Source organism: Tursiops truncatus, chromosome 15, assembly GCF_011762595.2.
Source record: "Tursiops truncatus isolate mTurTru1 chromosome 15, mTurTru1.mat.Y, whole genome shotgun sequence".
Lineage (NCBI taxonomy): Eukaryota > Metazoa > Chordata > Mammalia > Artiodactyla > Delphinidae > Tursiops > Tursiops truncatus.
Window position 1 is genome coordinate 56,628,074 of NC_047048.1, and position 17,270 is coordinate 56,645,343.

Sequence of the window (17,270 nt, forward strand, 5' to 3'; positions counted from 1 at the left end):
ATTAAATGCATTTCAACTTACAATATTTTTAACATACAATGGGTTTATCAGGACATAACCCCATCATAAGCCAAGGAAGATCTGTACTCTCTTCCTTTCACTGGCTCAACCCCAGCCACACGGGCCTCTTTTCTTTCCTAAAGCACATACTTTTGGGTTGATGACTATCTCAAATGCTCATTCATTATGACCTAGCAATTCTATTTCTTAGTAGAAGAAACACTTGCTCACATACACAAATATATAAGAATCCTCACCGCAGCACTATTCAGAATGAGAACAGGTTGAAAACCACCTAAATGGTCATCTGGGAGCTGGATGAATGAGTCATTACATACGTTAGGTCTGCAGGACTGACAAGGCGCTCATCAAGGCATTCTGATGAGTAGGAATAAAAACAAGCTGCAAGACGATGGGCCTAGTATATGTGTACATTTATGTGTATTTATACAAGTGCATATAAAAATGAGTGGAAGAGCATATAAGCAGGGTGTGAGGAGGAAGAAGGGATGGGATTTTCATTCAACAAGTTTTTAATATGCAGGCAGAACTAGGGGTTGCAAAACGGTGAAGCATTTTCTACTATGCATTCAACTAACAAATACTAAGTACTTACTACAAGTGAGGCACTGTTCTAGGTACCAGGAATACAACAGTGAAGACGTCTCTGCCTTTACTGGAGTTCATGCCAGAGAAAGAATAAGCCTAGATACGAACCCCCAACCCCTGGCCCACAGGTGTGTATATATAATGCCAGGTAGAGGTAAATACTATGAAGGGAAATAAAACAGAGTAAAAGAACAGAAAGTGCTACTTTAGAAAGGGCATTTAGGGAAGGACTCTTGGAAGAAATGACATTTGATCATAGACCTAAATGAAGGTTTCAACCATCATCATGCTTTCATCAGTTTTATATACCAGAATCCCCTAAAATGATGAGGGGTAAGTACTTGCAAGAGCAGGGCCACCTAGAAACACTTATGTCAAAAGCAATCTTGCCGTAAGAAATACTGGCACAGTAAAGGACTGGGGGACTCAGTCACATGTAGGACACTCTTTGTTATCTTAGCATGAGCTTCAGGGTCAGAGACGTGAGCTCCAATTCTTGTTCCACAAGCCTGTGCATGTCACTGACATCTCTGAGCCTTAGCTTCCTCAAAAGCACAATGAAAGAAATCCTATCTACCTCACAGCAATGTAATGAGAAACTGTTAAAGCATGTGAAGGGCTTAAATAGCATCTCACACTAGTAGGTGCTCAATAAGAGATAGCTAATGGTATTTATTATTTATATGGTGGGGACATTTAAATGTATAGAACGAATGGCAGAATGGGTGGAGGGAGAAAGAATGGAGAGTCAGAAGGAGTGGGAGGGCCACCTGCACTAGATGACCACGTTGCTGGAGAAAGGGGATCAGCTTCCCTACTGTCAGAGAGACTTAGGCATTTGCTTCTTTTCACTTCAAAAACTTGTGACAGCTTCAGAATGTGCTTTTTCCCAGTGTGAAAATAAAACAACTGGTTTATGACAAAAATAAACTTTGTACAGAATAAATGAATATAAACCTCAACCCAGTGTGCAAGGCAATAGAAAGTGTGTGGGTGAGAAAGTGATGCTGCAGGCTTGCCGTTCAACTGTCACCCTGAGCTGCCTCCACCACCCTGTCCCCTGCCCCTAGGCAGGTAAATAAATGCAGGCTCAGTTTAGGCTGCAGCCAGCTGTTCAACTTGAGAAAATCAAGAACTGCTTGCCCTGGGGTTCTTCATAATCTTATATTGTAAACACAGAGTACCATTGTTTAGAACCATTTCTGAAAATCGCTGAACTAAAGATACTGTCTTAATTCAACATAACTGTCCCAGACAGATATAGGCTCTCTGAACACACCTGGGGCACAGTCTGACTTTCCCAACTACACTATGTTAAGTTTACATAGTTGGCAAATCCTCAGTTTGACACACCTCTCTCCTTGCAAAACTATACACGCAAGGACAGGCAGATGTGGAAGGTAAGCCAGATTTTTAAAGTCAGGGTTAGGAGCCTGGGGATGGGTCCAAACAGCATCTATACTTCTGAGTGGTGAAGGAGGGTCCACAGCCACAAAAGAGGTGCCTGCCTTTGATTACCTGCCACAAACTGACCACGATTTCCATGGGGTGCTGGACAGGCTGACTCCCACTTTCACAAGACCTCCTCTAACAGCTCTGCATCACAGCCTAAACAAATGTCTCACCAGTATTTGACTTTCTTAAAAATAACAACAAAAACCTCTAGAAGGAATAAGAATTTCCTCAGAGAGGAAAACTATTCTCCCTGCTCTATCACCACTACCACCTCTGCATCTCCCTACCAACAGATCTGAGCAGAGCGAGCAGGTACTCCACAAAGGTGCTGCACTTATGCATTTGTTGAAGTGAATGCACCACAAAGTCATAATGTTGTGCAGCTGGAAGAGACTTGCTCTAGTGGTTCCCAAATTTGTCCAGTAATGGAACTCTGTTTGTTAAACAAATTTTATTCAGAATTTCAGCATATAAAAGATAATGTGATCAACCAGTTCAGAGTCAAATTAAACTTCATGGACTGCAATACACCCAGAGAAAACACAGTACAACACCTTCATTTTAGGCTTCAGAAGATGAGGACTAGAGTGCTTAAATGAACTATTCAGACTCATGCAGAGCCTTGGGCAGAACGCAGATTAAAAGTCCAAATCTTCTGAATCCTGTGTGGCTCTCTTTTTCTTTATTTGGCTGAACTATCTGCCGCCAGGCTCACTCCACTCTGGGCCCCCAGCACATCACCACTGGGTTGATTCCTCTATCCAAAGTCCTCCTGACCCAACAGCACTCCTCAGCTCCCCATCTTGTGACATTGCCTTATGACCTGAACAGTTATTTTCAAATTCTTCCGCACATCAATGCTTCAGGGGTTCTGTGTTTCAGGTAAATTTCAATTATTAAACATACATTATCTCACTATGATTTTAGAAAATGCACACTCAATTATGTCATAGGTTAAATTTTAACACAATCAATGCATTAATTTATACATTTCAGTAAATAAACTTTTTTATAGAAGCTTAAAAATCCTCCTGTTGTCTGTACATATACTGTGGCTTCTCTCAAAAGTCACTGACTAAAACAGTTATACCCTTCTGCTTGTTTTGTGGTTGCTGTTGGTTCACATGTCTGCTCATTAAATACACAGTCTGGGTGAACTACAGGGTTATGCATACCCTCTTGGCAGATGTTCCCACAGGGCTATTGGCAAGCTGATTCAAAGTGCCTGGCACATAAAGAGAGGACTCCATGAGTTTTGATTAACAAATGCAGTATCAAGTAAACCTCCAACAAGTACTATTATCATGATAACATTATACTACAGATAGTTTTTGTGCTGTGTTAAAGTTTGGGGTGCCTCTTGCTATAAGACAAGGTATGAGTCAAATTCTGGCATAAAGATGTATATGCCCAACATGTAGCCAATATTTTGATGCTTAGCATGGCCTATCCACGCTGTTCTTTGGCCCTCTAAGTGAATCTCTAAAACCCAGAAAATGGCCTTGGTTCTCAGTTCAAGGACATGTTGCAGAGATTTCTAAGCCAAAGGGAGTGGAGAAATACAAGGGCACATTAGTTCCCTGATCTCAGCTGTCCTTTGCCTCCTCATGTTCTGTTCACTCTCTGTTATCTCCTCACCTACAAGAGACATCAACCAGCCCCATGTGAGGAATACAAAAAATATTTGTTAAATTGATTTCTTTTAAAGTCAGGGAAATCAAATATTTGAGGGAAAGAAATCCAGAAAGTCAGCTGACAACTATGACTCTCTAAGGATACGCATTTTAGAAAAAATATATTTAAAAAATCCTCTATCAAGTAAAAGGAAGAAAAATAAAACAGTTTTGAATTTGCATGTGGTCAAAAATATAATAAACAACACAGCTACTTACTGTTAATAAAAAGTAAAATGTCAAAACAATTCAGAGCACCCCATGTATTTGGTGTTAAGCTGTTTAACAACAAACACAGAATATACTGTAGAAAAAAAATCACAACACGTAACTGGAATGTTCCTCATTCTCCACAGGTAACCACTGTTCATTTTATGTATACTCTTCCAAAACTTTTCCCTCACCCATATTAAGGTATATACATAATTACACATCACACACACACACACACACACACACACACACACACACAGAGCTATATCTGAATTCAACAAATAACTCCTGAATGCCTATGCAATGAAGAACACAACAAGGATCAAGATAAACATGGTTCCTGATTTAATTTTTCACAGAAATAATATATTCGATATATTGCTCACAAAACATTTTTAGATGTAAACTTCACCACCACCACAAGAAGTAGGTAAATTTGATACTACTATCACAACTTTATAGATCAGGAAACTAAAAAGAGAGGTCAAGTACTCTGCCCAAAAACTCACCCAGAAGCTACAGGAAACCAAGTTAGGACTAGCACACAAGTGATAGGACTCCATAACTAGTACTCTTTCCATGAAGTAAATGTTTTAAGTGATAAAAAAGGAGAATCCAGTAAGAATACAATCTAGGAGATACATAAATGCAGAAATCAAACAATGGTTAACCAGTATTTATATGACTGAGCTTACCTAAAGGCAGCAACTAGAGGTGCGTAAATTGAGTCCCCATCATAAACATATAAATGGTCCCAACTACACTCTGTAGCAAAATGATTGAAACGAAGTCTCATTATTCTATTTGGCCTGAAAAGAACAGAAAAAAGTAATTTATAATAATCATAATCACTATAAAACATTTGAGAAAAAAATATAGATTTTTAAAGAATTTATAAAGAAGAAATTAATAGTATGTAATCAGTACTCCTTCACTTGTCAAAGATTTCCTTAGTACTTTCTATGTGCTAGAGACCACTAAATATGCAATGGTAAACAAAATAGACATGGTCTATGCATCTTTGGGCCTTATAGTCTATACAGTGGCCATTCTTTACCAATCCATCAGCCTTTCTTATTCAACTTAAGATTTCATACTACATCATTTTACAAACACACCTGCCAATCCTCTAAACTCACCTGCCCCTCTGCCTTTTCATGGAACTCCCTGGAAGAAGCCCTGGTATAGAGAAAACCAAGCCATGCTGGAGAAAGTCACAACATTGGGTAGGCTGGTTCCAATACTGGTGCTTCGATTCTGCCAGCAGTCCTACTACTAGTTCTCAATTTCTATTTCAGACCACCCAGTCCCACCTCCCTGCTTATGCTCAGCACTCAGACAAAAATTTCTCAAATTCCCACTTTCTAAAATAGATACATCTACCTACTTTTCCTTCCATCTCTCAAATATTTAACATCTCCGTCTCATCTGAAACTTCCAAGTCCAGACTTAAATCTCTTTAAGTATCACATATTGTACAAAAAACAACAAAACACAAAAAACTTTAAATCCCAACTCTCCTTCCAGCTACTATCAGACCTATCCCTTTCTCCTCTGAAACTCCTCAGGAGACTTCGGTTTTCTCCATTTCCTCACATCCCACTCACCTTTTCACTCTCCAACCTGGCTTTAGGCCAAAGACTCTACTCCAAAAGTTCTTGGTAATATCAACACCATCTATATACTGGTGATTCCTAACTATATGTCTCCAGCCTGAACCTTTCATCTACCCCATACTTCTTGTCTAACCAAACAATTAAATAAATACATAAACAAGTTAACTCACATGGTGATGAATACTGGGAAGAAATTAAAGGAATGTGATGTAGTAGTACAACAGGTGGTGGGGAGATACCCCAGAAAGTTTTGGAAAAGATCAGAATGGCGAGAGATAAGCCATGTGAAAAGTCTGGGGGGACAATGTTTCAGGCAGATAGAATAACAGTCTTAAAGTTTTAGACTTTAGAAGTTGATGTGTCCAAGCAACGTGAAGAAAATCAGCATGTCTGAAACATAGCAAACAGAAGGAATAAGATAAGAAGTGAGTGAGAGGTGGGCAAGGGGCAAAGGTAAAAACCGGAGGCCAATTTCAAGGCTATTACAGTGGCCCAGGAAAGAGAGGATGGCTGGTGGTTCTTAAAATAACTGTAGAGTTGAAGATGAAGAGGATTGGGGAGATATTCTTGAGGGGAAAACTGATAGAACTTACTGACAGGCTGAATATGTGGATAAGGAAACGGAGGATTTGAAGTTTTTTGCTTAGTTTTATGCTTAGGCTGAGGTGAAGCAGCCACTGACAGCACACTCAGAGCAACAGTGGAGAAGGACATCAGATGGGAGTGAACTGGTAGAAAGGGCAAGGGCAGACAGCTCCTTAGAGCAGCAGTTCTCAGAGTATGGTCCACACAATGCCAGGGTCCCTGAGGCCCTTTTAGGAGGTCCAAGAGGTAAAAACTATGGTTATTTAGACTTGGATATCTGGTAGATATTTTCTTGAAAATGAACAAAGCAAGCCTGTATTTGTTGCCAAAGAAAATATAAGCTTTCAAGCAATAATGAGTTTTGGAAAATTTGTACCTACCATCCAGATACAACTTCCCAATACTTAAAATTTTCTGATGAGATTGATGGTGATTTTTAACTACGGTGATGTTTTAAATTTCATATAATGAAATATATCGACATCTGGAAGACCTGCATAATTCAGTGAACCAATATTTTCCGAATGTTACAAAATCATGCATGGGTTAAAGATCTATTTAAAGTACAAGAAAACCAATTAAAAAATTTTTTTTTATTTTTGGCCATGCCACATGGCATGTGGTATCTTAGTTCCCTGACCAGGGATCGAACCCATGCCCTCTGCAGTGGAAGCGTGGAGTCTTAACCATTGGACCGCCAGGGAAGTCCCATAGAAAACCAGTTTTAACTTAACAAGTTCTAAAAGTTCATTAGGATCATTTCAGATTCCACACTGCAATTCAGTTTTAAGAAATTACCACTTGTCCAGTTTTGGTCCAGTCTTCTAAGACTGTCCACAATTATTTTAAAGGGTTATTAATGGTTGCAATGCGAGTGAATGCATGTGACACTTTCTGCAAGAAGCTTTTAAGAAGCAGGTCTGCTTTCTCCGTACTTCCTCCTTCCCCTCCTGCTGGCTGCAGTTAGCCAACAGTGAAGCTAATGAATGAATGGCAGAGCTTGGGTCCTACTACCAATGGGAAGAAAGCTGCCTGCTGACCAGGAACACCTGCCTTGGAACTGTTATGTGAGGAAGAAATAAACTTCCATATGTTAAATCACTAAAAATAGTAAATAAATAAATAAGTAGGCCTATTAAAATCTCTTCCCTTCCCTACTACATATTCAAGTGAAGTCTAATCTTCTTCATATACCTCAACCATAATAAAATATTGTAACAGTTTTTTAACTATTACAACTGAAAATATACAAATTTCTGGTGTGTATAATTCATTTGCAAATCAACACAGAAGTTTTTTTCAATTAACACTGAAGATTAAGAAAAATAAGAAAATCAAATTCACTTGTCAAAGTAAAGGTTACCAAATAAAAAATACTTTAAGTTGCCACAGATTGTTAATTTTACATGTTGGAAAAGTAATCTCACAATGAGCTCTATCCTGAAGAAAAAAAAAAAAAAAACTTAGCCATTACTACTTACTGTCCTTCAATGAGCCATGTGCACTTTGTTTTATATTTATAATTTCCAGGTCCATCTGTTATAAACCCAGAAGATCCAGTTAGTCTGTAATTCAAAAAATAAAAAAATTTAAATGCATCAAAATTTCATATATTAATAATATCTTTCTTAATTCTCAATACAATCCAAGTGGGTACACTGATGCATACTATGACCAGAAGAAAAAGACTGGATAGTTATACACAGATTACACAAATCTGGATGAAACAAATTCATGCCATATACTTAAGAAAAGGGGATACAAATACATTAAAAACAACAGGAATGAACAAAAACATACATCTTTCTAGCTGAGATGGGAAAATCACACTTTGTTTCCATACAAATGGCCACAAGAAGTTAGTTATAAATATCAGTTGGTTTTTAAAAAACAAGGCCACACAGTTACCATTACAAGTAAAATGTGTAAATACAATAAGTAACGCTGTGGCCAGCATAACTATGATGCGCAAGCACATCAATCCACAACACACAACAGACCCACCACAGCTATTTAGTTGCTTCTTCTGAAGTGGCAATCTACCACACTCTGTGAGCAGTGCACATCAGCACCTGACTTCCCACACACATGCCAAGCTTGAAGTTTATCAATATTTTTAGGTCTTGCCAATATGACAGGTACATCTTAGTATTTCATTAATATTTTTACTAGTACTAACCCTAATGTATGAAGATTCTCATGTGTTTGGTCATTTGCATTTTCTCCTTTGCAAATTAAGACTCAATATTCTTTACTCACTTTGCTACCAAGTTATCTTTTTCAAAATAATGTTTAAGAGCGCTATTTATATTAAGAAGCTCCCATTTGTATGGTAAATGTACTATAAACATATTTTCTCAGTTTATGTCTAGTATATATTGTAGAAATATATACTAGAAATGTAGAAATTTTTAATATTTAACAATGCTATTTCTTTCCTCTTTGCTGTTTCCAGATCACTTTTCCTCCCTCTTCCATCAACAATGTCAGCCTTTCTGAAACAAATGCTCTCTTCTGGATCTGCCTCCCTTACTTTCTGAGTTATCTACTGACATCCCAATTACTCCTCTCCACCCACTCCAGATATCAGCATCTAGCTCACTGCCTTCCATTCAGCCACATCCAAGATGTCCCATCCAAAGCCCAGCCTCTCCATTTCTTAACTTCACCATTAACAATTTTTTCCTCTACCCCACTCTAGTTACCCACTCTTTTCAGCCCTGCTGTTAGGAGTGAAAACTCTACCATAAAATCTCCATTTAAAGCGACCTACACTGAACACCATCTCTGCTCTCTCTACTTCATTTAGCCTAATTCCCCCTCTCCAATGAATCTTCAGCCCCGACCTCCAATCCACACAACTATCACTTCTTTATGTTCATCACTCACACATTTCACTTTCTCACTTACCTAGGTATGATTCCAGGGTCCATCACAATTATCATCCCCTGCAAATCTCTTGACTTCTTTGCATTCTCTCTCTCTCTGCTGTACTTGCCTGATATAAATGTCTCTGTGTCTTACTCCCCAACATCCATTCCATTCCCAAAATATTAGTCTAAGCCAATCATGGTTTCCTATGCCCCTTGCCAATTAGAAATGTGTATTAGTTAAGATTAAGTTCTAATGCAACTGACAGAAGAACCTAAATAGTAATGGCTTTAACCAAGATATAAAGCCCTGGGCTTCCCTGGTGGCGCAGTGGTTGAGAGTCCACCTGCCAATGCAGGGGACACGGGTTCGTGCCCCGGTCCGGGAAGATCCCACATGCCGCAGAGCGGCTAGGCCCGTGAGCCATGGCTGCTGGGCATGCGCGTCCGGAGCCTGTGCTCCGCAACGGTAGAGGCCACAACAGTGAGAGGCCTGCGTACTGGAAAAAAAAAAAAAAGATATAAAGTCCAAACATAAGCAACCTGGAGCACATAAAGCATTTCTATGCTCATCAGGGAGCTAATTAATGTTCTGCCATCTTGTTGCTCCGTCATCCTCAACATGTGCTTCCACCTCATAATCCAAGATGGCTGCACAAACTCCAGTTATTATTTCCATATTCTACACAGTAGGAAGGAGTTGAAAGAAAACAAGGTACATACCCCTGCCCTCTAAGTCAAACATGACAATTCAACTTACCCCCTAGCCAAAAATTAGACATACCTAAATGTACAGGGAGGCTGAGAAATATAGCCATTATCCCAGATGACCATATACTCTGTGAAAAATCAGGACTCTTTACTAATGAAGAGAAGACTACTACTTCTGTCACAGCATGTAATCTAATCTTAGATGTGACGGGAAGTCTGATGGAGGGTTTCTAGGAAATATTTCCTCATTCCTAGCTACGACACCTAGATCTCCTCTTCAATAAGACTTGTTGCCAGCTGCAGAAATGAGTGTGGTCAACAGACAGCATCCAGCTGTCATTTCCATTGGAGCTGCCTTGCCCTAGGTCATGCCCTTCCCAGCACAGCCCACACAGAGTGGGTATAAAGGCTGGGCATTTTTCAGTCTAACATGGGACAACTCTGGCAGGCAATCCTTACTCCAGAACTCTCCTTTGTCAGGCCTGCATTGAAGCTCAACTTCTTCCTTTGCCCAGTTCTGCTTCCTGCCCCTTCCTCTCACAGATGCTATAATTAACTTGTACCCCAAACTCCATTTCAGAAAATGCTTCCAAGAAACCCAGCCTATGACAGACAGACATCCAAAGAGACCATCCTTCTTCCTCTGGACTTTGCTATGTTTGGATTTTACTCCAGCCATCACGCTATGAGTCTAAACACAAAGCCAACACCAAGGATGACAAATCAAAGGAGTGCCAAGGTCCCTGAAGAGCCACACCAAACAGCCACAGAGACCACCCCAGGTTTACAGGTAAATAAATTTCCCAGTAGTTCAAACAGTTTTGTGGCTTTCTACTATGCTTCTTTTGTTTCTAAGAATTTCTACAGACTTCACATGGACATGTTCAGATATTTGCAAATCTGCATCCCTTTTGGAGAAAATATAGGTCAATTTTGAATATTTACTTCATATCTTTAAACATACACATTTACATAATTTTACAGGTAGTGAATAGATATGATCAGACAGGCTTTTTTGGGTCAACTAAAGGACAATTCTCCCTTGTCCACTGATCTCCCCAAGCACTCCACCCCTTCTTCCCACCAAGATAAGCATTTAACAGAATTTCCATCCTGTTCCGCTGATCTATATTTCTGGTTTTGTGCCAATACCATACTGTTTTTTTAATGGTAACATTTATATATATATATTTTTTAGTTTATTATTTATTTTTGACTGTGTTGGGTCTTCGTTGCTGCACGCAGGCTTCTCATTGAGGTGGCTTCTCCTGCTGCGGAGCACAGGCTCCAGGCACATGGGCTTCAATAGTTGTGGCACACGGGCTCAGCAGTTGTGGCTCACGGGCTCTAGAGCACAGGATCAGTAGTTGTGGTGCACGGGCCCAGCTGCTCTGTGGCATGTGGGATCCTCCTGGACCAGGGCTCAAACCCGTGTCCCCTGCATTGGCAGGCAGATTCTTAACCACTGTGATACCAGGGAAGTCCCCATACTGTTTTGATTACTGTAGCTTTGTTGTATAGTCAGAAGTCATGGAGCCTGATTCCTCCATCTCTGTCTTTCTTTCTCAAGATTGCTTTGGCTATTTGGGGTCTTTTGTGTCTCCATACAAATTTTAAGATTTTTTGTTCTACTTCTGTGAAAAATGTCATTGGTAATTTGATAGGGATTGCAATGAATCTGTAGATCACCTTGGGTAGTATAGTCATTTTGACAATATCGATTTTCCCAATCCAAGAACATGGTATATCTTTCTGTCTGTTTGTGTCATCTTTGATTTCTTTCTTCACTGTCCTATAGTTTTTGGAGTACAGGTCTTTTGTCTCCTTAGATAGGTTTATTCCTAGGTATTTTACACTTTTTGATGCAATGGTAAATAGGATTGTTTCTGTAATTTCTCTTTCTGGTCTTTCCTTGTTAGTGTATAGAAATGCAAGAGATTTCTGTGTATTAATTTTGCATCCTGCAACTTTACCAAATTCATTGATGAACTCTAGTAGTTTTCTGGTAGCATCTTTAGGATTTTCTATGTATAGTATCATATCATCTGCCAACAATGAATTTTATTTCTTCTTTTCCAATTTGGATTCCCTTTATTTCTTTTTCTTCTCTGATCACCGTGGCTAGGACTTCCAAAACTATGCTGAATAGAAGTGGCAAGGGTGGACATCTTTGTCTTGTTCCTGATTTTAGAGAAAATGCTTTCACCTTTTCACCATTGAGTATGATGTTAGCTGTAGGTGTGTCATACATGGCCTTTATTATGTTGAGATATGTTCCCTCTATTACAACTTTCTGGAGAGTTTTTATCATAAGTCGGTGTTGAATTTTGTCCAAACCTTTTCCTGCATCTACTGAGATGATCATATGGTTTTTATTCTTCAATTTGTTGATGTAATGTATCACAATGACTGATTTGCGGATATTGAAAAATCCTTGCATCCCTGGGCTATATCCCACTTGATCATGGTGTACAATTGTTTGAATGTACTGTTGGATTTGGTTTGCTTGTATTCTTTTGAGGATTTCTGTGTCTATGTTCAGCAGTGATATTGGCCTGTAATTTTTTGTGTGGTATCTTTGTCTGGTTTTGGTATCAGAGTGATGGTGGTCTCATAGAATGAATTTGGGAGTGTTCCTTCCTCTGTGATTTTTGGCAATAGTCTAAGAAGGATAGGTGTTAACTCTTCTCTAAATGTTTGATAGAATTTGCCTGTGAAGCCATCTGGTCACGGACTTTTGTTTGTTGGAAGTTTTGTTTGCTGGAAGTTTTTAGATCACAGTTTCAATTTCAGTACTTGTGATTGGTCTATTCATGTTTTCTATTTCTTCCATGTTCAGTCTTGGAAGATTATACCTAAGAATTTGTCCATTTCTTCTAGGTTGTCCATTTTATTGGTTGCTTATGATCCTTTGTATTTCTGTGGTGTCATTTGTATTTGAGACCTCTCCCTCCTTTTCTTGATGAGTCTGGCTAAAGGTTTATCAATTTTGTTTACCTTTTCAAAGAACCAACTTTTAGTTTCATTGATCTTTTCTATTGCTTTCTTCATCTCTATTTCATTTATTTCTGCTCTGATCTTTATGAATTCTTTCCTTTTACTAACTTTGGGTTTTGTTTGTTCTTCTTTCTCTATTTGCTTTAGGTATAAGGTTAGATTATTTAAGATTTTTCTTGTTTCCTGAGGTAAGACTGTATTGCTATAAATTTGCCTCTTAGAACTGCTTTTGCTGCATCCCATAGGTTTTGGATCGCCCTGCTTTCATTTTCATTTGTCCCTAGGTATTTTTTGATTTACTCTGATTTCCTCAGTGATCCATTGGTTTTTTAGTAACACTCTTTAGCCTCCACATGTTTGTGTTTTTTCGGTTTTTTTCTTATGGTTGATTTCCACTCTCATAGTGTGTGGTCAGAAAAGATGTTTACTATGATTTCAATTTTCTTAAATTTACCAAGGTTCACTCTGTGGCCCAGCATGTGATCAATCCAGGTGAATGTTCCACGTGCACTTGAGAAGAATGTGTATTCTGCTGCTTTTGGATGGAATGCTCTATAAATATCAATTAAGTCCATCTGGTCTAATGTGTCATTTAAGGCCTGTGTTTCATTACTGATTTCCTGTCTGGATGATCTGTCCACTGATGAAACTGGGGTGTTAAAGTCCCCCACTATTATTGTGTTACTGTCAATTTCTCCTTTTGTGGATGTTAGTATTTGCCTTATATATTGAGGTGCTCTTATATTGGGTGCATATATATTTACAATTGTTATATCTTCTCCTTGGATCATTATGTAGTGTCCTTTGCCTCTTATAACATTCTTTATTTTAAAGTTTTTGTCTGAAATGAGTATTGCTACTCCAACTTTCATTCCTGTTTGTGTGTAATACACTTTCCATCCCCTTACTTTCAGTTCATAGATCTGAAATGGGTCTCTTGTAGACAGTAAGAGTCTTGTTTTTGTATCCATTCATCCAGTCCATGTCTTTGGATGGAGCATTTAATCCTTTTACATTTAAGGTTATTATCAATATGTATGTTCTTACTGCCATTTTGTTAATTGTTTTGGGTTTGTTTTTGTAGGTCTTTTTTCTTCCCTTCCTCTCTTGTTCTCTTCTCTTTGATTTGATGACTAACTTCAGTGTTGTGTTTAGATTCTTTTTTCTGTTTTGTGTGTGTATCTATTGTAGATGTTTGGTTTGTGGTTACCATGAGGTTTTGATATAGCAGCCTATATAAACGAGATGTTTTAAGTTGCTAGTCTTTTAATTTCAAATGTATTTCCAGTATCCTGCATTTGTTCTCTCCTCTTCTCACAATTGCTGGTTTTGATATCATATTTGTGTGCAGATGATTTCTTACCTTTACATATGTTTGCCTTTACCGGTGGGCTTTTTCCATTTGTAATTTTCTTGTTTCTAGTTGTGGCCTATTCTTTTCCGCCTAGAGAAGTTCCTTTAGCATTTGTTGCAAAGCTGTTGTGGTGGTGCTAAATTCTCTTACCTTTTGGTTGTTTGTGTGACAGCCTTGCTGGGTAGAGTATTCTTGGTTGTAGGTTCTTCCCTTTCATCACTTTAAATATATCGTGCCACTCCCTTCTGGCCTGCAGAGTTTCTGCTGAGAAATCAGCTGATGACCTTATGGGAATTCCCTCGTACATTATTTGTTGCTTTCCCCTTGTTGCTTTTAATATTTTTTGTCTTTAATTTTTGTCAATTTGATTACTATGTGTCTCAGTGTGTTCCTCCTTGGGTTTATCCTGCCTGGGACACTATGTGCTTCCTGGACTTGGGTGACTATTTCCTTTCCCATGTTAGGGACATTTTCAACTATTATCTCTTCAAATATTTTCTCAGGTCCTTTCTCTCTCTCTCTTCTCTTTCTGGGACCCCTAAAATGAGAATGTTGGTGTGTTTAATATTGTCCCAGAGGTCTCTTAGACTGTCCTCATTTCTTTTCATTCTTTTTTCTTTATTCTGTTCCATGGCAGTGATTTCCACCATTCTGTCTTCCAGCTCACTTATCCATTCTTCTGCCTCAGTTATTCTGCTATTGATTCCTTCAAGTGTATTTTTCATTTCAGTTATTGTATTGTTCTTCTGTTTGTATGTTTAGTTCTTCTAGGTTTTTTTAAACATTTCTTGTATCTTCTCCATCTGTGTCTCCATTTTTTTCCCCACGGTCTTGGATCATCTTTACTATCATTACTCCAAATTCTTTTTCAGGTAGATTGCCTACCTCTGCTTCACTTAGTTGTTCTTCTGGGCTTTCCTCTTGTTCCGTCATCTGGATATATTCCTCTGCTGTCTCGTTTTGTGTGACTTTCTGTGATTGTGATTTCCATTCTGCAGATGGCAAAGTTGTAGTTCTTCTTGCTTCTGCTGTCTGCCCCGTGTTGGATGACGCTAAGAGGCTTGTGCAGGCTTCTTGGTGGGAGGGACTGGTAGCTGCCCAATGGGTCTTGGGAGCTGGGTCTTGTTCCTCCGGTGGGCAAGGCCATGCCAGGGGGTGTGTTTATTGGGCAGCTGTTTATTCAGGAAGACTTTAAGCAACCTGTCTGCTGATGGGTGGGGCTGTGTTCCCACCCTGCTGGTTGTTTGGCCTGAGGCATTCCAGTACTGGAGGCTACAGGCTGTTGAGTGGGGCCAGGTCGTAGTGAGAAAATGGCAGTCTCCAAGAGGGCTCACGCCTATGAGTCCTACCCAGAACTGCCCCTGCCAATGTTCTTGTCCTCTCAGCAAGTCACAGCCACTCCCTGCCGCCTCTGCAGGAATCCCTCCAATACTGTCAGGTAAGTCTGGCCCAGTCTCTCATGAGGTCACTGCTTTTTTCCCTGGGTTCTGGTGCGCACCAGATCCTGTGTATGCCCTCCAAGTGTGGAGTTTCAGTTTCCCCCACTTCTGTGGAATTCCTGTGATCAAACCCCGCTGGCCTTCAAAGCTAGATTATCTGGGGGCTCCTCCTCCCGTTGCCAGGCTGCCAGGCTGGGGAGCCTGATGTGGGGCTCGGAACTTTCACCCCTGTGGTATAATTATTTTTATAATTATTTTCCAGTTTGTGGGTTGCCCACCTGGCACGTATGGGATTTGATTTTATCGTGATTGCATCCCTCCTACCATCTTGTTCTGGCTTCTTCTTTGTCTTTGGATGTAGGGTATCTTTTTTGATAGACTCCAAAATTTTTTTGTCAGGGGTTGTTCAGCAGTAAGCCATGATTTTGGTTTTTCCATGAGAAGGGGGGAGGTCATGTCCTTCTACTCCACCATAGGTCCTGGAAAGCACATGGCACACCTGGGGGCCACAGTGAGGTCAAGGGTAGAGAGCAAAAGTTTGTTTCTTCTGAACAGGACGTGGTTAGGTTTTGTTTCTCAACCTAGTCTGACAGTTTTACTGACACAGTATAATCTATTCACATTTAGAATAATGACTGCTATACTGATTTGACTCCTTCCAACCAAATTTTTAAATCAACCTTAATGAGGAGTAATTTATATATAATAAAATGCAGCCAACATAAATGTACAATTTGTTAAGTTTTGACAAATTTATACACATATAAAACCCCAAAACAAGATATAAAACAGTTCTGTCACCCCCCAAAGTTCCCTCAGACCTCTTTGCAGGCACTCCTTCTCAACACTGATCTTGTCTCTATCATTGCAGACCTGATTTATAGAACCTGATTTTATAGAACCTGATTTAATGGAATCATGCAGAGACACTTTTGTGCCTTGCTTCTTTCGATCAGCATGTTTCTGAGTACAGTGTGTATCAATAGTTTGTTCCTTCCTATTGCTGTGTGGTATTCTACTGTATGAATATACCACAACACGTCTATCCATTTTCCTGTTGATAGACACTTGGATTATGTAGTTATAGATGCTTATGAACAAAGCTGCTAAGAACACTTGTGCACAAGCCTTTGTGTGGACATTTCTCTTGGATACAAACATAAAAAAGGAATAATTGGATCAAAGTATAGATATACACGTAAATTTAAAGAAACTGCCAAATTGTTTCCTAAGTGGTTATACCGTCTTACACTTCCATCATCTAGGTATAAATCTTCTCTGCTCTCAGGTCTCCCAGTATTCCCACAGCCTCAGCAATATACCCCTTCAGCAATATATTGGACTGTGCAACTCCAAGATGAACATGTTTTTCTTAACAGCTCAGATATCAGGATGCATTGTAAAACCAATGGCAGTTCGTAGTTTAAATGTTTTTTCTTTCTTAGAAGTACATAAGGGTGCATTTTACACTCAATAGTATCTTAATAAACTGCAGTTATACATATGGCAAACCCTAAACCTGACTGAATCCAACTCTCTGCTTACTCTGTATATGAAACCAAGCAGCTAAATAAGGCTAGTGACACAACACTGTGCTGACTGGTCTCACTTTACATTTATAAACACATATCTCAAGTAGGTTCCAAGCACTGTGGGACAATCAATCCTTTCATTTCCCTGGCCAATTCTCTTATACCTTATTATCTTTCACCTTTCCAAACCCTCTTCCCTCTCTTCAATTTTAGCTG

At 39.3% G+C, this 17,270-nt stretch overlaps 1 protein-coding gene across 5 annotated transcripts in view; it reads right to left on the reverse strand.

Annotated features, from left to right (window-relative positions):
* Window positions 1-17,270, reverse strand: part of ATRN (attractin) — a 175,812-nt gene that overhangs the window by 119,392 nt on the left and 39,150 nt on the right. For all 5 annotated transcript variants that reach the window (XR_004522188.2, XM_019950678.3, XM_019950676.3 and 2 more), the window contains exons 2-3: window positions 7,633-7,716; window positions 4,646-4,759 (exon numbers count right to left, since the gene is read on the reverse strand). Coding sequence is in view for 4 of the 5 variants with exons in the window: in XM_019950678.3 (XP_019806237.1) it covers window positions 4,646-4,759; window positions 7,633-7,716 (198 nt within the window). In the remaining variant the exon portion in view is untranslated. The remainder of the gene's footprint in view (window positions 1-4,645; window positions 4,760-7,632; window positions 7,717-17,270) is intronic.